We start from the raw sequence: 22258 nt of genomic DNA, 5'->3' as shown, positions 1-22258 counted from the left end.
ACTCAGTAGTTTAGTAACATTTTCTATAATAGTGATGTCATTTTGAACTGTTTGTAGTGACCTTGACATTAGGACCTCAGAGGCAATTAGCAGCAGAAATTATGTGTCCTACTCAATTTGTTTGTTGTAAATGTTCATTTACTCTGAGACTCTTGCTGACATCATATCTTTTGATATACCATCAAAATGACTTTGGGATTAAAAACTAATATAATTACCTTCATTAGGGTGTTACTTCAACAAGAACCAAGATTTGGAAAGAACATTTATAAAACTTTATTTTCAATAAGATTTTAAGCACATTTTTCTTTATTTTCCTTGTTTCTAAAAATAGCATACATGAGACTTTTTTTCTGAAATGTTTAGGTGTTTAAAAAAATATGATTGCATCATGTTCCACAATCAGACTTTAGCTAGGTCAGCTTTCATTTATGAAGCTCCCGTTGGTATGAAGATCCTCCAGGTCAGAATTTTAACTCAGGCTGGTCTCTGTCACTTTGTAGTCATCAAGAACTTCTCACCCTAAATTTTCAGCTTGATTTATCAATGCCACTTGGGTCTCTTGGAGAAATTGGTCGTTGCCCCCAAATAAGTAGCATACTGTTCATGACTGAATCTTTTGGTTATCAGAGAGTGTGGGTTCACCTAATATATTACTTTCATACAAAATAGCTCATGGGGGTGGCTAGGTGGTGCAGTGGATAAAGCAGCGGCCCTGGAGTCAGGAGTACCTGGGTTCAAATCTGGTCTCAGACACTTAATAATTACCTAGCCGTGCAGCCTTGGGCCAGTCACTTAACCCCATTTGCCTTGCCAAAAAAAAAAAAAAACCCTAAAAAAAATAGCTCATGGATGTTTGAACAAGCAAGCATTTTTTTTCTGCTTAACAGCAGCAGTAGCAAAACTCATGAAATCCAAAATAGCAAAGTTTATTTTTCTCATAGAGAATTGTCCGTGACCTCATCCAGTGCCCACTGAGGCAGAGAGAACTGAGAGCTGCCTTTCATTTTCTTCCATCATGGAGTGTTTCCATGCCTTTTGTAATACAACCAATTTCATTTTTTTTAAAACAAAGTCATGCTGTGAAAAGTTGCATGTGCCTTCTTCCTTCTGTAATTTTGAAAACTACTGAGACCAATAATAATCCACTTTCTTATGCTCCCTGAGCACCATAATGTCCCATAATAGTTATTTTATAATTCAATCTCACCTTGATCACAATCTAATAACTTTAAAGTCAGCTTCTGGAACACAGTGTACTAACTTGTCTCTCCTACCTCTAGAAAATTCAACTTGTACTCAATTTAAAAGTCTGTGATTGCTAACCAAAGAATTTTCTAGTAATACTTCAGTAGCTCTTTCTGATAATCTGTAAGATATCCAGATGTGAGAAGATCCTGTTCCAAAAATGGAGATCATTCTGTGACTGAGAAAATCTATCTAATGGGGAAGATGGGATAAGAGTAGAATTAGGAGAAGAGGGGAGGCTTTCATTACACTTGCCTTCATCAGAGCTTTCAACTGCAGAGAGTAATCACGTGATAAAGACCTAGGATAATGAAATATCTAGTCTCTAGATCTCCAGGTAAACTCCTAAGTTAAAACTGTTTCTTTCAAACACCTGGCTTCTTTAGCACTTAGTTCTTTCAAAAAAGTCAGGCTAAATAATTCTGTTTTATAGTCTGTGTGAGTATGGATGTGTATTTTTTTTTTGCAAGGCAAGGGGGTTAAGTGGCTTGCCCAAGGTCGCACGGCTAGGTAATTATTAAGTGTCTGAGGCCAGATTTGAACTCAGGTACTCCTGACTCCAAGGCCAGCGCTCTATCCACTGCGCCACCTAGCTGCCCCTTGTATGTGTATTTTTGACAGACATACCTACCTGCAATATTATAAATAGTTTCCTGCTACAAGTCTGCCCCAATGTCTTTTTTGAAAAATTTTCAGATAGTTTTTTGTAACTATGTCAAAGTCAGGATGTTTGGGGGTAGATTTATGGCATTTTTGATACCTGTGTTTGTGAAATATCTACCAAATAAGTAACTATAATTTTTTGGTTGCCTTAATTGGGGCAAAGATAAAAATCTCAGTGGCTCATTGTGCCTATGATATCAAACATGCCTTGCAACAGCTTCATTTGTGAGGAGGGGGGGATTGTGTTTTGATCTTTGTCAAGTACCGCTTGGAAACCCATGGTAGTATGTGATTTTTCACTTTTGAAGAGTGTTTTGGAATGGGTAGGGAAGGGAAAACTTGCTTTTAGGAAGTGGCTGTAACTGGGAAGAAGTAACTTTTATTTGAACCCTAAAGATGAAAGTTAAGTTTTCTTATTGTCATATCTTATTGTAAATTGATTATTTACCAACTTGGTCAATTAAAAGAAAGTTATCTTACTCATTTATTTATTGGGTTTGGGAATATCATTTTAATACCTGCTTTTATACCAATTTGCCAAGTTCAAACCACTCATCAGACCAGAAATAACACAAAAAAATTGTTTACTGCAGTTCTTACAAATGCGGTAGACATTTTAGATTAAAATCATTAACTGGTGATTTTAAGTGTTCTTTGAAAAATAAATATAAAGCTTTTTTGTTTTATTTTTCCCCACAATAAATATTCCAAGAAGACTAATATGTAATCTGTTACTGCTATTGGAATAGTGTGTAACTTGGAATATTAGATTTTGTGTATATCAAATGATGGGAGTGCTCATAGGGGTCCTATTAGCCATTGACTTTTCTGGGGATGAGTCTGGAAAAAATGTTGATGTTTGAACATTTTCAGGTTCAAAAGAAAAATGAAAGATATGGCTGAGAACTAAGCTTTTACTGCTTCCTTTAACTCTGTCATCTTGACTCTACCCTCTAACTGCTTCATTTTGTGCATTGTATAGGAAGGATTTTAGAGGCATCCTGGTCCAATTGTCTGATTTTATAACCAAGGAAATTGATCTGACTTTGAAGAAAGGGTTATCTTTTTAGAAATAGATTTCCTGGGAATACCAGAGAAAAGACCATACAAATGGTGCTCTAGGCTATGGGCTTGATTCAAGGAACCTCCACTTTGAATGAGAAGTAACTGCTTGAAAAATTACTATCCAAGTTACAGCTTATTTTGATTGGCTAGCACCTGGAGTCAAGGTTAAAGTGTTTGATGGATACTTTATGTCATTTATAAGGGGAAAGAGGTAGTTCTGGCCAAATATCTAAGGCTTTTGAATTCTCTGTCCTCAGAACTCTGGCTTAGTCACCTGGCTGCCAGTTTGACTGGAGGGGGAGGGGGGGAGGAGGAAGAAATTTCTTTTGCTATTTTAGGAGGAAAAGACATAGTTTAATATGTTTTCTTTTCAACAGTAGTAGGATATCATATAGACTCCCAGAGGACTGATCACAGATCAACTTACTTTAAAGGCATTGAAATAATGTCTCCCTTCTCTCTTTGTTATGGGATGGCAAACTTGTCAGACTGCCCAGAAGTCTATACCAAAAAGGGGGGAAAAAGCTATATCCAATCTCATCACTGACAGGTATCACCATCATGACAAATGTGTGTAAAGACATGGAGGTAAAAAGACTGCTTATAAGCAGAGGCCCTATTCAAAGGACAATTACTTGATCCCTGATTTAATCCCAGAAGGATATAGCCTGGAGTCAAGACACTTGGTAATCAAAAAAAATCAGCTGAGTAGAAACATAAAGATTGTAGTTTTGCAAACCTCAAGGTCAGAAGTGAAAAATGTCTGCCTTGGTGAAGTCTAATGATGCCTGTCCTTGGTCATTGCCCCAGGGACTCAGCTATGTGCTCAGATGATGAGGATGAAGAGCTGACTCTGTAACAAGGGCTGCCATCATCCATCTCTACTCAGTGTGCCTGGCGATCTTTAATTTGACATGTTATCATTTGTTTTTGTCATTCACTCTCTTTGAATAAAATCTTTGTAGAATCAGAGAATGTTAGAACTGTAATGAACCCTAGAGATCATCCAATTCAATCCCATTATTTTATAGCAGAGGAAATTGAAATCCAAACTTGTGTACTGTTGTTATCCTTAGTAAAAACATAAAGCACTTTTCTCAGAAAATATCCCTGAGAAAGGAGCAGGAGGCAGACAAGAGTTTAGAGATGTAATAATAATAATAATATTAACTAGCACTCAAAAAGTGATTCAAGGTTTACAAAGTGTTATTACATAAGTTATCTCTAATGATCTTCACAATAACCCTGGGAACTGATGATTTTTCCAGATGAGAAAACAAATGAGGATATATGTGATGTGATTTACCCAAGATCATACAGCTATTAGGTTTCTGCAGTAGGATATGAACCCATATACTCCTGACTCCTGGATAAGCACTCTATCTCCTGTTCCATGTAGGTAGCTTAATGTAGCTTTCTCCTAGCTTCACCTTATTTTTGGTGTTTATTGGAAGTTCTATTAATAAGACTCCCTCTTAAGGAGGAACAGAATGGTAAATGTCAAAATGTCACTAATCTTTCCTAATCTAATAGGCTAAATTACTAGGACCCTAATAACTGAGAAAAGAGCTGAACTTGGAGTGTCATAGAAAACTTGTCTCTGCATCTAAACACTTATGGGACCTTGACTAAGTCACTGGGATTCTCTTTTCTCAGTTGTATAATAAGTGTAATTGATCAGGATTACCTCATTTTTTAATTAACAAAAATGTATTTTGGGGGCAAGGCAATGGGGTTAAGAGACTTGCCCAAGGTCACACAACTAAGTAATTATTAATTGTCTGAGGTCAGATTTGAACTCAAGTACTCCTGACTCCAGGGCCAGTGCTTTAGCCACTGCACCACCAATCTGCTCCCAATCTATTTTCTTTTTCTCCCACCTTCTCCCCCATCCATTAGAAAGAAAAAGAAAAACAAATCCAGATAGTAAAATAAAACAGAATCCATCACCTCTCTGTCAATCCTATAGAATCATAAGTGAGCATTTTGTTGATCATAACTCTGACGACTGTTAAAGTCATTTCTCTTTCCAATGTTATTATTTTATTATGTAAATTGCTTTTATAGGTCTACTTATTTCACATTGCATAATTCTGTATGTCTTCCCATGTCTTTCTGAAATCATCTAACTCCTCATTTCTTACAGAATAATAATATTTTATCATATTCATAAATCACAATTTGTTCACAGTTTCTCAACTGATAGACAATCTCTTATTTTACAGAAAGTTTTGGGCCATATCAAAAAGATGCCATAAATATTTTTATATATATGGCACCTTTTCTCTTTCTCTGATCTCTTTTGGGTGCAAAGGCCCAGCAGTGGTATAGCTAAGTCAATAGGCTTGCCCTGTTTTTCCTGTATAATTCCAAATTGCTTTTGCTTTACAATATTATTAAAGCCATTTTGTGATTCAACAATATTCCTGTTTTCCCATAGCCTCTCCAAACATTCACCATCTTTGCCAGTCTGGTGAGTGGTAGAACCTCAGCAGTGCTTTAATCTGCATTTCTCCAATTATTAGTGATTCAGGACCTAAATTTTAAGTTATAGGAAGCCTGAGCTTCTTCTCCTGAGAACTAACTACTTGAGATCACTTATCATTTAGGGAATGGCTCTTGTTCTTATAAATATAAGTTCTTAAAATAAGATCTTTATCAGAGTTGCTTGCTGCAACTCATGGTTCAAATTGTAGAGAAAAGAAAATCACATTGGAACTCGTCTGATTCAAAGGAAAAACAGGTCCATAAAACCCTGGCCCAAGGACTAAACTGACTATTGCAGAAGAAGACCCCCTAATGTGGATATAGGCCACATTCTTTTTCTCCTACCTTAAATCATTCCATTTACTTCTTCCCTCTGGTGATAGATGGCATTCTCTACTCCAGAGTCCCTTTATACTACGTACAGGTAGGAGAAGGAAAACTGTAAAGAAAAAAACCAGAATTAAGTGTTAGAAACTTATAAATAGCTATAAGTGAAACAACTCAGGAAACCCTGGCTCAGATTGCACTTTAGATAGAATGGGGAGAAGACTATGCCTGTGATTTTCAGTCTTTTCCTTTCTCATAAGCTCTTGTTTGTTCCTCGTTTCCTTCATATGTTGACCACATAAAAGTCTGGAGGATAATGGGTATCAATGTTGACAAAGAGATTCTTGAAAATAAAAAACCAACTGGAAATGTTTTAATAGAGTACCTGAAAAGTTCTCCATCCCAGAGGAGGTAGGGCAGGGTCTTTTAAGGGTCATGTTCCATGGTCAAAGGAAATAGCCAATATTCACCACCACCACCACCCCAACACACACACACACACACACACTCCACACAATGAAAGAAAATAGGTTGCAATTTAGGAAAAATGCAATAATAAATAAAAACATAATAGAATGTAAGTAACATAAATATGTGGTCACTATGTCACTCTGCAGCCTGCAGGGATCCTTACCTGTGGTTTACTGATCTTCTTTCTGTTTGAGTTTGACATCACCGCTCTAGGGATAGACTTGAGGAAAGTTCTTTGTAGTTTATCAAAAGGCAATTTGGTGGCAATGTAGGCCTGAATTCAAATTATACCTCAGACACTACCTGTTTGACCCTGGACAAGTCACTTAACTTCAATTTCCTCAACTGTAAAAGTCAACTGCTCTGGACTTCCAGCCAAGATGGCAGTAGAGAAGACAGGCACAGTGCTAATCTCCTGTTCTTCCCTCACAAATAATATGAAATAAACCTCTTAACAGAAATCCAATCCACAAAACCCAGAAAGTGAAACTAGAAGATCTACCTCAAGATTTCTCCTCTGGGAGCATGGGTGAGCTGGGCTCAGAGGGCTAACTCTGCCAGGGGCATAGGACAGGATCAGAGCCTGAGGACTCGACTAGCCTGATCAATGAGGTGGGCGAGATCCTGAGACCCTGAAAGTGCAACCAGTCTGATAGATGAGGTGGGTGAGACTCTGAGAGCTCCACTAGCCTGATCAGCAGGGTGGACTAGAGCCTGAAAGCCTAAAAGCGGGGCAAGCCTGATCTGCCAACTAGGGAGCAGAGGTATTGGTTGTGGCAATGAAGTCTGGAGTTTGCCAGTAAAGCTGAAGGGAGAGTGCCAGCACTACATTTCAGCTGAAGCCTCTTCCCAGAACAAACACAATTACAATCACCTCTGCCCCAGGCATGTGAGCAATAGATCCAGCCCAGCTGTGAATAGGGAGGGCAATTACCTTGCCCTAGGGCATCCACCATTGATCAAAGATAAAAATACTCAACAGCTTCATCCACCCACTCCAAGTTAAGGGAGAGGGCCTCAAATCAAGGTCACAGATACTCCAGAGAATGCAACCAACACAGCCTTCTGGCCAACCCACTAAACCCAGTGAATAAAGCCCCTAGGGATCTCAACACCAAACCTCCGTGAACCAGCCCCTTGCCAAGTCTTAGTAAAATGAAGAAAGGGAGTCCATAGAAAAGTTCCTGGAAGGAAAAGACCCTAACTCAGAGACACCTAGAATTTCTGAGGAGAATATGATCTGGTCTCAAGCACAGAAAGACTTCCTTGTAGAAATCAGGAAGGAGTTTAAAAATCAAATGGAAAATTTGGGAGCGACAACACCTTGCAACAAGAAAACAAATCATTGGAAAATACAATTGGACAAATGCAAAAAGCAAATAATTATCTCAAAACCTCAATTGGTCTAATGGAAAACTGTTTCAAAAATAGAACTGATCAATTGGAAAAGGAATTGCAAAAGGTAAATGAAGAAAATTCTTCTCTAAAAAAAAGAATGGAGTCTGTGGAAACTAATGACTTCATGAGACAGCAAAAGCCTATTAAACAAAACCAAAAAATAGAAGAAAATGTAAAATACCTCATCAGCAAAACCACTGACCTTGAGAACCAATGGAGAAGGGGCAACCTGAGAATATAGATCTTCCTGAAAACATTGAAGAGAAAAAAGAAACCTGGGCTTAATATTACAGGATTAGTGATAGAAAACTACCCTATCATGGAACCAGAGGGCAAAATAGTTATTGAAAGAATACATCGATCCCCTCTGGAAAGAGATCCTAAAATGAAAATATCAAGGAATGTTGTGGTCAAATTCCAGAACTATCAGATAAAAGAGAAAATCCTGAAAGCAGCCAGAAAGAAACAATTTAGATACCAAAGAGCCACAGTAAGTATTACACAGGATCTGACTGCATCAACATTAAGGGATGGAAGGGCCTGGAATGAGATATTCTGAAGAGAAAGGGAGCTTGGAATGTAGCCAAGAATCCACTATCCAGCAAAAGCTAAGCCTTATCTTCTAGGGAAAAAGACAAACATTTAATGAAATGGGAGACTTCCAACATTTCCTGATAAAAAGATCAGAGCTTACTAGAAAATTTGGACATCAAACAGGAGGCTCAAGAGACACATGAAAAGGTTTAAAAAAGGGGGGGGGTAAAGGAAAAAAACTGCTATCCAATAGGATGAAACTGCTATAAACCCACTTGGGAGAAAAGTTCTCATAACTCTTGAGAATTGTAACTCTATTAGAGAGAATAGGAAGTGATGGACACTCATGACTTTTCTGTGACTCAGATAGAATGATTTAAAAACAAAACCTCCTTAAAAAGGGGGGGCAGTGAGGAGATGGGAAGAGGAAGGTGATTGAATGGGGGTAAATCTCATTACATTAAGAGGTATAAAAGATCTATTGTAATAGAGGGGAAGAAGGGAGAAGCTGAGAACCACCTGAATCTTCCTCTCATCAGACTTGGCTTAATCTTCCTTAATTCACACAAACACCCAGTTAAATTAAGAAACTTATCTTACCTTTCAAATATTAAAAGGGGAAAAGGGGAGGGAGGAGATGGGGAGGGGGAGAAAAAAGGGAACTAAGAGAAGGAAGGGAGGGAAGAAGGGGAAAGGGGAAAGGAGAAGGAAAGGGGAGAGGGTGTCGACATAGGAGGGCAAACACACTGAAAGTGGTGGTGGTATCCAGAAGCAAAATACTGGGAAATATGGATAAAGGGAAAAAAGGAGGAAAATACAAACAGAGGGAAGACAGCATGTGCATGGGATGAACTCTCCCTTAAAATGCAAGTGAATAGAAGGATATGTTTTCTCTCTCATCACATTCAACTTAGATCAATGTATACCATGGAAACATTGTAAAGACTAACAGACTGTCTTCTGGGGAGGGGGGGGAAGATTGGGGGAGGGGGAAATTGTAAAACTTAAATAAAATCTTAAAAAAAAAATTCAACTACTCCAAATAAGATAATATCTGTAAAATCCTTAACACAATTTTGACACATGGTTAGGTATTTAGTATTTGTTTCCTTTCTTCTTGTAAAGTGCTAAAGCAACATAAAGTATTTATTTTTCAATATCCCATACTTGAGGTTAATCACCACTTTGGGGTTTCATTATATACAAGTATAGTTGTTTTATTTTTTGGTTCAGACCTATAATTTGTTAGGTGTTGGAAGCTTCAATAACTAGTTTCTCATGACATTGTTGTTGTGGTTTGTTCTTTGTTTTAAAGAGGACTAAGATATCAGGAGGATGATGTCTTGACTTGCAAGTAAATTGGATTTGAATGAGGAAGGGCTGCTCAAAGTCACCAGCCCCACTCTCTCCTCCAGATGCTTTTCAGTCCAGTAGCAAAACAAAAGTCAGGACTACTAGCAATGACCCCCCAACGCAGTGGGAGACCTTTTTAAGCTAAGGTCTTTCCTAGGTCTCAGTTTGTCTGAGTCAACAGCAATTTAATAATGTAAGAATAGAGACAAAAGATAGTCTGGTTTGCCTTCTCAAAAGAATCAATCAATGAGAGGAAGACCCCCTCATCAGTTGCAGATATTCTAGAACTTTTTAGTTTTAGGGGAGCTGCCCAAAATCACAGAGCTAGTAAATGTGAAAGGGGGATACTTGAAACCAAGTCTTCCCAACTGAAAAGCCAGCCCTCTTTTCATTATGTCACATTCTACCTCTCTAGCTCTAGAAAAGTCCTATTTCTGCCAGATCTCTAACAGCTGACAGTCACATCTAGGATTTTAAGACTTGGAATAAGCTTTATTATCTTATTTAATCAAGATAAAATCTTTCCCTTTCAATACCAACTTCCTTTTTCCTTATTTACAAGATAAATTTTTTAAAAGAAAACAATTAGAGTCAACTCAAGATAACAGATTTGTATGTATATACATATATATATATATATATATATATATATATATATATATATATGCATACCTGCTGCATTTTGTCAGGAAAATAAGTGGCATATCCTTTCATCATTTGAGTGTGGAACCTTCCTCCAGACTCCAGGGAGTGAGACAGTTATGGCAGAGTAGCAAGGGTACTGGATTTGGAGTCATGGGATATGAATGCAAATCACAGCTCTGTCATTTAATCTCTGAGTTTTGTTTTTTTTCCCAAGACCTCTAGTCTCAGGTCTCTTTGAGTTTCCTATCTATGATCCTTCAGAAAAGTTCCAAACAATGATACAGTGCCCTGAAAGGAAACCCTTTTAAAAACTCAGCCTTCAGTTTTGTGGTTTGTCTCCTATTTTAACAAAAGTAGCCATATCCTGAAAACTAAGATACAAAAGGAAAAAAAATCTGTCCGGTTGTGTTCTCTAATTCTACTTGATCCAAGAATCCCAGAATATGTCATTACTTACTCCAGTCTCTTTTTTTTTTCTTTCTGGTCTCTCTAGGACAAAACTTTATTCCATCCAGTGAGCAACAGCTGCATTGATTGCAACCCATCAGAGAAAAAGATTTTCATGAACAGATGTGACCCTCTCTCGGAGACTCAGCAGTGGATTTTTGAACACATTAACATGACTATTTTAGAAAAAGTGAATAGCAACATCAGCTCCTAGAAAGAAAGGAGGACAGAGGGGACAGTGACGTGCAAATTACAAATGAAATTTTGGCCGGCGGCATCTGGGTCGAAGGAGTCAGGAATTAAATTTCCTAGATCCAGGAAGCCTATTTAAAGGATTAAGGAGATGCCATGGCAGAGCCCAGTAAGCTGCCACCATGGACTTTCTGCATCTGAACAACTTGGCTGAGAACCTCACCAGCTGCTTCAGAGAACTACAGACTGGCATTTCCCTTGCTGGTCAAGGGCAAACTTTATTAAGGACTTTTCAAAACAACTTCTGAGTTAATAAAGTGAAACAAAATCCTAGCATTTCTCAGGTCAAATCCTGCAGTAGTGAGTAGCTATGAATGGATGCTATTAATTGGGGGATGGGTGGGCAAGGGAGGGGGAAAAAATCTGAGTGCATGACTGCTATGGAAAACCTGAAGTTATCCCAGGTTTAGAATTAGCCCCACTTCAGGGATTGTAGGATATCCCCGCAAGTGGACAAACTATACTTTGGTGCCATTCTCTTAATAAAAATGGGTTAAGCAGGTTTAACCCTTAGACTGCTGCAGCTGACTTTAGAGACCTCCTATCTGTGTGTGGCTAAAATGGAGGGGGGGAGTGGGAGAGTTCAAGGTCTTAGAATTTGGACTTTATTTTTTAATGTCCATGCTTTTGGGAGTTATCATCCCATTGGTGTGCATACTCCATCTCCCCAGTGTAGCTCAAAACTCCCCTGTAACTGAATGGAAGGGGAAAAATAGAATAGCTCTGGCCAAAAAAATTGATCATCATGAAACCAGTCTGATGATTGATGAGTCTCTTCTGAGGTTTGTCCTTTGTTTTTGAAGAAGACCATGACATCTGGGAGGTGATGCCATGACCAGCACAGGAATCGTATTTGAGTGAAGAGGTTGTGATACTAAGTCTCACTTTCTGAACCTCCAGAGCCATCTGGGTCCAGTGGCTAGATATGAATCCCGGCAACTGTAGATAGCCTTGGATGTAAGGCAATCAGGGTTAAGTGATTACCCAAGGTTACACAGCTAATAAGTTTCTGAGTCTAGATTTGAACTCAGGTCCTCCTGAGTTCAAAGCCAGCATTCTACTCACTATGTCTAGTTGCCCTTTTTGAGCCTCTATTAAGCTCAGCTAAACTAACTGGTCCTGATAAAACAGACGTGCAGTCTACACAGTACTCATAGCTGAAGCAATCATTTTAATTTTAGAGGTTCCTAGGATCTTAGATCTAAAGCTAGAAGGGAACTTGGAGGCCATCTAAGCTAACTCCCTTATTTCATTTTACTTTTTGAGTATCTGACTGTCTCACCCAGGCTGAAAAGTATATGGGCTCAATTCCAATACTACCTAGTAGGGAAGCACTGCCCTGCTGCTTTTAGAGTCTGGCAGCCCTCCACTCCCAGGGGCCCATAATTTTTGGGCCAAACTTTATATGGATGTGTGATTGACTTTAGACCAAACTTAATCAAGCCTCAGTCTCCCTAGCATTAAGAACTGGAGGCATGGGATACCCTACCCAATCCACTTATTTTACAAATTGAGGAAATAAAGTTCATTCTCTTGTCATTTTTTTTTCTTATTTTTAGAGCAGCTGGAATATGTCATGGTTTTATATTACTTAACTCAACCAACTTTCAAATCTATAATCCAGGACAAGGCCAGCGAGAACTATATCACAGGAGATGCAAAACAATATGGCACTTTGGAAAAGGATTTCCTCAGGAAGTCTATATTTACTTTTCCATTTTATAAAGAGACTTGAATCGTTTGATTCTTATTTAATCATAACATCTACTAAAGCAGGAAATGGGGGTAAGATTGCTATGGTATAATTTCTTTAGTATCCATGAGGAGATGCTTAAACTAGAATAAGTCCTGGTTCCCAGTTATTAAATGAAATGACTAGGTTCCTATAGTTCAGTTCACACAATAATAGGAGCTTAGGAAAAGAGTTATTTTGTTTGTGTTTGTTACATTTAGGACTAAGTAAGTGGAAATTTCTATTAATAACAGAGTTCTGACACCACCTTAAGCTAATGGCATAGTATTTCAAAACTGAGGCCATTTTTATTGGCTCTAGGGAAAAACAAACATTCAAGTACCTTTTCACCTGTCAAAATTGTACAAATGGTGCATTGCTCAGTCTCTTTAGGTAGATGGGAAGATTGTTTCCTTTCTTCCTTTTTTCCTTTCTTTTCCAGGGACCCCTATTTTTCAGCTCTTGCACAATTTAATATATCATGTTGGATCCCAAAAGAGAATTTGAAAGTTATAAGGTTGTTTTGTTTTGTTTTTTAGGTTTTTGCAAGGCATTAAGGTTAAGTGGCTTGCCCAAGGCCACACAGCTAGGTAATTAGTAAGTGTCTGAGGTCAGATTTGAACTCAGGTACTCCTGATTCCAGGACTGGCGCTCTATCCACTGTGCCACCTAGCTGCCCCGAAAGTTATAAGCTTTCATAGAGATTCTTTTAGGTCAATTCCCATCCAGTTTATACATTGTTAACTGAGGTTGGAGATGTGAAGTAATTTGCCTAAGATTCATATAATCATAGACTTAGAACCAGAAGAAATCTAAGAAGTTCTCTCTTCCAATTCCCTCATTTTACAAATGAAGAAAATGAGTCCCAAAGAAGCTACATGTCTGAATAAAGGTCACATAGATTAGGGTACACCTGGTTCTTTTGACTCAAATCCAATATTGTAAGGTCACAATTGATGATAGAACCAGGTCTAGAATCCTGGCTTCTTAATTAATAACCAGTCCCATGCTGCTTCCTTTGAGCATGATTTCAACACATTATCATATAGTTGGGTAAAGCTCATCTAGTTCAATCTCTTCATTTTAGAGATAAAGAAACTGAAGCCCAAGAGAAAAATTGATTTGACCAAGAAACATTTGAAGTGATATTTGAACCCAGATCTGATTTCAGAAGCTGTACTTTCCCCACTATAGTTCCTTGTCTGTCTGTCTGTCTGTCTGTCTGTCTGTCTCTCTCTCTCTCTCTCTCTCTCTCTCTCTCTCTCTCTCATCAGAATTCACTTTTGGAATGTTTAATTAATGTACAAACCAGCTTATATATTTGGAACATTTCCTCCATCTTTGACAGCTAACTATAATGTCCAGTTAAACTGTCCTGCCTAAGAATGGGGACTGATTCATTTAGTTTTCCTCACCAAATTTTCATGTACACTTGTGAAGAGCTTTTCTTCTGAAACTGACAGTCACCAAGAGATTTTGTGTAGGTCAAGGGATCTTGAAGCATTCAAGATGCATAGCTGAAAAAATCAATAGTGGGAAATTAACCTGTGTGTTGAACAACTCCAAAGAGTGAGTGGAGATTTATCACAGAGTGTTCAAAGAGCAATCTGGCTTTAGAATTAGATGAGCCCCATAAAAATTCACATTATGTCATTAAATTGTTGGGTACTATTTATATTGAGGTTGAGGGGTCACTCCCTAGGTTCTAATACAGTGGAAGATCTGGGTGTGAACTGATCCTTTGGGTTATTTCCATGTGAAACTTATCACCACCTATGGGCTACTCTTCTTTGAAAAAGCAAGCATTTTGAGTATCCACAAAGATGGACTAGCCTTCCAATCTTAGAGAAATTCATTAGTCTGCCGAAGATATTGCAACAATCAGACAGAATGATGGTTGTCTATGATTAAGAGGATCCTGAACCTAGAGAAAATGGAATCATGAAACAGAAAAGCCAATATTAATAATATAAAGCTGTCAAATCAGACTTATCAAGTTACCTCTCCATATTGGCAAGTAGGGGAATTTTCAGATGGAGAAAAAAAATAAAAGGTGAAGGGTGAAAAAAAGAATGATAAAAAGAAGGGTGAAAAAAATGAGCCTCCTTGGAAGGGCCCAACAGTCAGAAAAAAATTGGCTATAGTAACAGTGAAATCTATACAATCATAGTGGAGCAGTCTCTGCACTGATTGAATATCTACTACTATTGTTGTTGAAAATAGTAGGCCTGTATTTTGGAACAAAAGAGAAAGTTAAATTTAGAATTTTGCCTGTATCAGGAACTCCTCATATGAAAACTCTTTCCATCTCTGAATATCTGCAACACAAGGCTATAATTTATAGTCTTAATGAGTTGATTGGAGACATTTAGAGGTTGCCCAGGGTCATAAAGCCAACCAAGTAGTAAAGGGAGTATTTGTACCCAGGTCTTTCTGTCTCTAAGACCAATCCTCTCCATTATATATTCTGTCTTTCAGTTAATCTAAATACTTTATTTATACTTTTATGATGAAGGAATCCAAAAGGTTGCCCCAAAAGAGTTTTCTTTCTAAAAAAGAGTATAATTTAAAATGAGGAGCTTAAGACACTAAGCTTTCCTACCACCAAAATGTAAAATAACTGAGAAAAGAAAAAAAAGTATCAATTTTGAGTTATTTTAAATGAATTAATGTAATTTGCAAATTCTCAACATTTGATAAAGTAATGGTAAACTATAATTTTGTCCAGAGAGGTAGAGAAGAATGCTGATTTTTAAAAATTATATCTTTTTATATACTTCCATAACAGACTTTGAACTTGGTAGGCAGAGGGAAAAAAGTGAACTGATATTTAAAAAAAAAAATTGTCCAATAGCATGAATGCCAGGGTTAGAAGTTATCTGGCTTCACTGCCTTCTGCTATGTAATTGATAAGTATAATCTGACTACAGATTCACTTTCCTATCTATCCATTAATCTGAGGTTTCAGTGAGGAATGCAAAGCTTGAGGTTACTAACATAGAAACCTAACACCCCTCATTGGACTTTGGGGTCTTTAAACAATGAAGAGATTGAAAGTGTTCCAAACCTAACAGCCTGTGAATGAATTTCTATGCATGTCATGCTTAAAATAATAATAATAATAATAAGCCTGCCCCTTGTACCCAATACAGCCTCTTTAGGCTGGCATTGAGACATTCTAAGAGCCTTGATATGTGAACTGGGTAATAAGTGATGGAAGAAATTCTCTAAGAGTCTTACTAATCAAATGGGCAGTTATATTTCAAAATTTTACCAACAATAAGAGGAAACAAAAATAAGATGAAGAGTGAAAAACACTGAATTCCAAATCAAAGGCCCTAGGATTAAATCCTATTTTCATGATTAATACATTGGGTCTCAAGTTTTATCACTTGTAAAATGAAAGGGTTGAATCAAATGACCTTGAAGGTTCCAACCACTTCTAAATCTATAATCCTACGATAGAGGGCAGAGTCCACAATACTATGTACAAGACAGAGCAACTCGGAGTGGACTAGGGTGGGATGAGGGACAGATTTCACTGAGGAAACTCCCTTTATCAATGTAAATCTATACCTGTCCTGTGACCAAAGTTTTAAGGCTTTCCCTGGGACATTAGGGGTTAAATGGCTTATCTAGCTAGGTTCACCCAACCAGGAGAAAGTCAAAGGCTTATCTTGAGCATCTTCCTGATTCTGTGTGACCTGCCTCTTTCCAGTTCCAGAAGAGATATTTGTGCTGTTCTATAATATATCCAGTCTGGGTCATGACAGCTTAGGGGCATTTGAATAAAACTGAAATGATAGAGGAATGGTGGACCTCACAAGCTATAATTTTGGTGATGCAACCCAGATTTTGATCCAGGCTGGCAAAATTTAGAGGGGAGAACTGATAACATTTTCAGTCTGGCAATAATATAGAAACAACCGAGTCTCGCAACTAGTTAGTCTCAGGCAGAATGGGAAGTAGCTACAATCCAGGTGACATCTTCCCTAGCAGATGACTCCTCTATCCTCCACTCTCACCACCCAGAGAGTCCCCCAGCCAGTGTCTTGTTGTATCCCAGAGTTAACAACGCCTCTCCACAACTTGACCATGGCACAGTTTGTATCCCAGGATTAAAAATTGCTAGCTTCAGATCTGTTAAACCTCTTGTTTCTCTGAAATACATTTCAAGTGTTACAGGCTATATAGTATGATGATCTTTTTCTTTAGGATAAGTATTGCCTCTGATCCCAATTACTGCTTGGCTAGAGTACTAAGAATTAAGGCCATCCTGGCAGCATGACACCGAGAACCCCGATCCATCTCCAGGAGCTCATTATGGGGAAGTCCTAAACTGCTTCTTTTGGCAGGGACATCACCTTGTGATGTCTCTGAGCATCTCTCTGCATGCATGTAAGAAAAGATCTTGGATTTATGGCCACGCAAGCACATAGACAAGGAGCTATTTGCAACTCAGCTGGCTAGTCTCAAGGTTGGCCTTTGTTCAGAAACTTCCCACCCCCCTCCCCATTGCTTGATGCCAGACTGCCACTGTTATTTGCCAACCATTCAGAGAGATGCCATATTGTTTGACACTGAGCGTCCATCAAATAATTCTTTCCCCTTACCTTGAAAATTGTTCCCCTTCAACTCCCCATACAAAGGCTGTCTGTGCATCCTGCTGGGATCTGTTCTCCACACATGTCCAGCCCAGCAGAGGGGCTCAGCTTGAACCCTGGAGGCCTGGTTACATTCTGGGGCCTCATTGTTGTTAACTATCCAGCCACTTACTCTGGCCTGCAGGGGTATGAGCCCATCTGTCGGCTACCTTGTTTGCCCCCTACCCCCACCTACTGACTTCACTTCTAGAAAAAGGCAAAATGTTTCTAACTTTAACATTTCTAGAATGCTCAAGAAGACATCAAATTCAGCCCCCTTCCTACAAGCAGGACTAGCCAAGCCCAGCTAACAAAAATGATGGTTATCTGCTGGTAACTCCAAAATGGCTAGTTATTATGGTGGTCCAGATCTAAGGTCCCTTTCAGTTCTAATTTCATCTTTGTGATCCTATGATCTCTACAAATTCCCTTTTCTGGTATCTAAAAAAATAAAATTTTCTTCTTGTCCAGGATTTTCTTTTTCTTGTCTGTATTCTTTTAAGTTGATTTCTTCTAGCTCAGTTTTTCTCATAATAGTTCTTATTTGAAGAGAACAAAATTGAATAGATTGAATTCTGGAAGGAAATTCAGTCTAAAGAAGAAAAGAAAAAGGGAGATGATGATAGGCGATTGGAGGCAATCCACTTAGCCTCTGAGGGCAGAACTAGGAACAACAGAAGTTGTCAAAAGTCAAGTTTCAGTCAAACAGTTAAGAGTTGTCCCCAGTGGAAATGGTTGGTAAAGGAGATAGAGAGTTCCCTTTAACTGGAGATGGGCAAGTGGAGGTTGTATGACCACATTTTAGGAATGTGAAGGAACTCATTCCTTCAACATGATTTTAGGCCCCCCACTTACTCAGTTAAAAGTGAATGTAAATAGCAATTGTTTCTGTTTTGGTCAGAAACCCTAGAGTCTTCACCTCCCATGTTGATTTTTTTTGTTTTGCACTAGGTTAAAAAAGGTCTGCCTCCACCTTATTAGTTTCTAACCAAGCCTTAATCACTGAATGGGGGGTGCCTTGGTCACATTGAGAGCTGGTAAAAACCCCAATTTAAAAAGGGCAAGGTATCCTAAGGCCTTCAAGGACATCTCTGATCATCCTGATCCATATCTGGCCACTGGACCAGATGGGTCTGAAGGACACTTTGCACAGCCATCCTGCACTCAAATCCAATTCACTTGAATGTCATGGTATCATATTCCTAAAGACATCCCTGATGTGATATCTTCAAGAAAAAAGGACAAACCACAACAAAAGGCTATACCAGTTACCATGTCAAGCACTAGGGATACAACAATTAACAATTCCTACCCTCAAGGAGCTTATTGATTGGCATCTTAGATTAGATATAGTTCAGACTAGATGAAATCTCTAAGGCCCCTTCCAGTTCTAAACCTCTGTGAAGGTTTTATGACCTAAGGCTCTGAGGAGACAAACCAAATTATCACCATTTCAATTATTCCATATTTTAGTGAAACTATATTCATTAATTGATTAAATTTATAAAAGGTTCTGAAATTTTCAAAACATTTCTACATTTATCATTTTTATTCCCCCATATGAGGTAGGTCAGTGAAAGATCATTATTTATATTTGACAGATAAGGAAATTGAGGAACAGGAATGGCAAGCGATAAATAGAAGGTCAGATAGCTAGTGACAGAACCGGGATTAGACTAAATTCTTCTATCTCTTAGATCCTTATCTTTAACCAACACCATGATGTGAACCAAATTCACAATCCATAGATTACTTTACAATGGCATGTGAGTGACTGCTAAAGGACCCAATATCTACAGTTCAGAAAAAATAGATTCTGGTCCTACATTAGTCATGTAACCTTCAGTAATTGATCTCTTTGAGTCTCATTTTTCTGATCTATAAATTAAGAAGATTGAATTAGATGAGCTGTAAATTACAACACTAAAATTCTGAGACTCTTACTCTGAAATATTGTGTGTATGTTTGTGTGTGTGTTAGTAAGTAATCAGGGACTAGATCTAGAATTTCTCTAGTATGAGAACTTCAGGGGAAGAAACCTCTCCTATTAAAGCAGCTGTTACCTTCTCTGCAATTATCTTAGAGAGCTACCCAGAATACTATGGGGATGAATAAGATGTTCAGGGTAACAGAGGTCAGACTTAAACCCAAGTCCTCCCAGCTTCAAAGTCAGCTCTCTTTCCCCTATACCATGTGGGCATGTGAATAAACACCTGTTTAATCACATCTTCTTCTCAAAGCACACTCCATACAACAAACCTCAATCTTTCATTCAGCATGACCTTACTGCTTCTCCTATCTTGTGCCCTCCAGACTTTTAGTACCACATAGTCATAGTCATTTCATTCTTATGTAATACTCTCAAATTCCCTAAGAAATGTTAGTCAGTTATTATTGAACACTTTAGAAGAATATGAGATGCAAAATGCGGGGAAGGCATCTGAAGTTGGATGGAACAATTCAGCTACTAAACTAGGGCTAGGAACCAAGGGCAGTGGGCTGGCTACTCCCCAAACAAAACCAGGCTAACTTTTATTAAGAAACAAAACATTAATTTCTGGCAGCATATAACTAGCAAATATAATTTCCAAATATATTCTCCAAAAGATGGGAAAAAATGATCTCAGAATTTATGAGATATGATTGATTTTCCTCTAGCACTACATATTGGGGATCTTCTTAATGTGGATCCTCCCTACAATGATGCAGATATCCACTTAGTCTTGAGTACCTGTTCCATGTTGTTCTCATTCATGACTTTCCATAATTTCACCACAGGGCATCCACCCCATGTCCCAGGAATCTTTATTGTATTTTCTTGACATAGTGTGAAGCCAGTCAAGTACAAGAATGATTCATTTGTTACCCCTTTCTCTTGCTACACAAGTTGCCCATCTTTTCTTTGGTTGATATTTCTCCAACAATATCCTTTCCACCATTCCCCATGGATGATTCCTAATGTATAATGAAGTGTTTTCTTGCCTGCCATTTGCCTCTTCATTTATCTTTGGGTGACCTCAATTTTAATTTTTCAAAGACTATAGTATTCCATGATGTCAGTATTTTTGTTTGAATTTTTTTAATTTTTGTTTTTGTTTTTTAAAGCCTGGACTTGTGTTTAAGGGCAAAGTCCTTATGTTATCAGAGCTTTGTCATTTCCCAAAGACACCAGCTCACCCTTTCCTGTTCAATTCCAGACCCCGATCATTGCCCATTTCCACTGTCCATACTGGCAACTGAATACTTCCCCTCTTCTAGCATTGAAATCCCTGGAATTTACAACCTTCTCAGCACAGAAAAGGACTGCAAAGAATCCTAAAAAGTTTTCTTTGACTCCCTATATATATAGGCCACACAGCTAGGTAATTATTAAGTGTCTGAGGCCAGATTTGAACTCAGGTACACCTGACTCCAGGACTGGTGCTCTATTCACTGTACCACCTAGCCACCCCATAAACCTATTTTTAAAAAAAAATAATATCATGCAGTGTAACAAGCCTCTTATGTGACTTTGGGCAAGTCACCCAAGTTCTTTAAATGTCAGTTCCATCATCTCTAAAATAAAAGGAGCAGAGGTGATGATTCCTTAACAGGTTTTATGATTCTGAAATATATTCTGAAGTCCATGTTTCAATTTACTTAAAGTAATTCAGCATCTTTGAAGAGGGAGGGGAAAAAATCATCTTATACCTTAACCTTCCTGGGTCTCCACTTCCCCATCTATAACATGGGGGGCAGAGCTAGGTAACCTCTGAAGTCCCACCTAGTTCTTCCTAAATAATCCCCATCCTACCCCAATTTCTCTCCTGCTATTTTTATTAGCACTAAGAATGCCTGAGGAGGTCTTTGTGCATGATTATTGTGTGTTTCTCATTTCCCTCTGAATATGAGAACTGGCTACTGGAATTTAAGATGCACCCCCAGACACCAGACCATATAGGAACAATTACACAGTGCAGTGGCAGCAGCAACCTGTGATCAAAACCTAAGAAGGAGGCCAGGTTACCAGATGCAAATTATTTTGCTTTAGGGCCTAAATCTATATCCAGATGAGTATAATACATATCAAAAGGACCAAATACCATCCCCAGAGTGCCTGTTCCTTGTTAAAGCTTGCAAGAAGCTAAGGAACAGAGATCCTCTTCTAGCCTATTCATTCAGAAAGAAGAAATGAGGGGTTTGGGGTATAGAGAAGCTGAAAAGGAAAGGGAGAGAAAGAAGAGGGGATATCAACAGTTGTCTTTCCTCAAGAGAATATTGGTTTATTTGTTTTTTCCCTAAAACATCCTTGAAGCAGCAACAGGAAGATATCAGAGTGACTGAGATATCAAAGAAATAATCCCATTATGGAAATGCTTGCATATGAAGCAAGTTGTCTACTTCCTATTTAATAGATGGTCATATATGCATGCATACACACACACACACACACACACACACACACACACACAGCCATCAATGAGAAGGCAAAGGTATTTGAAGATGACAGCTGAAACACCTACAAAGTCTACCTTGCAGAGCTCCCTGGAAATATTGAAAATACAACTGACTTTGGGGCTATTCATAAAGGAGAAGGAGGGGAGTGAAGAGCAAAAATTTTTCTGAGAGTAGAAACAGAATATATATTTAAAATTCTTTCATTGTGAGAACCAGGCGTAGCTTGACATAGCCAGGGACATTCTAGAAGCATCATTTGGTTGTCAGGAGAAAAATAAAATTTAAACTATCTACAGTTTTAAAAGGCAGAGAAAAAACCATGTAGGCAAGAATACATGACAAGCTATGAGTCAAAGCTGCAGTGGCAGCTTCTGAAGATGCTGATGAAATCTGTCATCCAAAAAGAAAGGCAGCTAGTGGATGGACTGTTCATCAGCATGTCCCTCCTCAGGCTATACTATATACCCTCAAAATAGACTACTTTTTAAATCCCTTTTTCTAGGTTTCACCCTCTCTTATTCCCTGCCTATCCTCTTCCTAGTCTTTCCATCTTAGG

The 22258-nt window shown here is 38.3% G+C and overlaps 1 protein-coding gene across 1 annotated transcript in view; it reads left to right on the top strand.

Moving 5' to 3' along the window:
- The window catches only part of GALNTL6 (polypeptide N-acetylgalactosaminyltransferase like 6), a 1756803-nt gene extending 1745664 nt beyond the window's left edge, over nucleotides 1–11139 (top strand). Inside the window, exon 12 of the mRNA XM_074228966.1 lies at nucleotides 10685–11139. Within this exon, the coding sequence (XP_074085067.1) occupies nucleotides 10685–10852 (168 nt within the window). The 3' untranslated portion in view covers nucleotides 10853–11139. The remainder of the gene's footprint in view (nucleotides 1–10684) is intronic.
- Nucleotides 11140–22258: the final 11119 nt, after the last annotated feature.

The sequence above is a fragment of the Macrotis lagotis genome, chromosome 3, assembly GCF_037893015.1.
Source record: "Macrotis lagotis isolate mMagLag1 chromosome 3, bilby.v1.9.chrom.fasta, whole genome shotgun sequence".
In the NCBI taxonomy this organism is placed as follows: Eukaryota; Metazoa; Chordata; class Mammalia; order Peramelemorphia; family Peramelidae; genus Macrotis; species Macrotis lagotis.
Note: the sequence above shows the minus strand (reverse complement) of the source record. Positions and strands in the feature narration are given on the sequence as shown.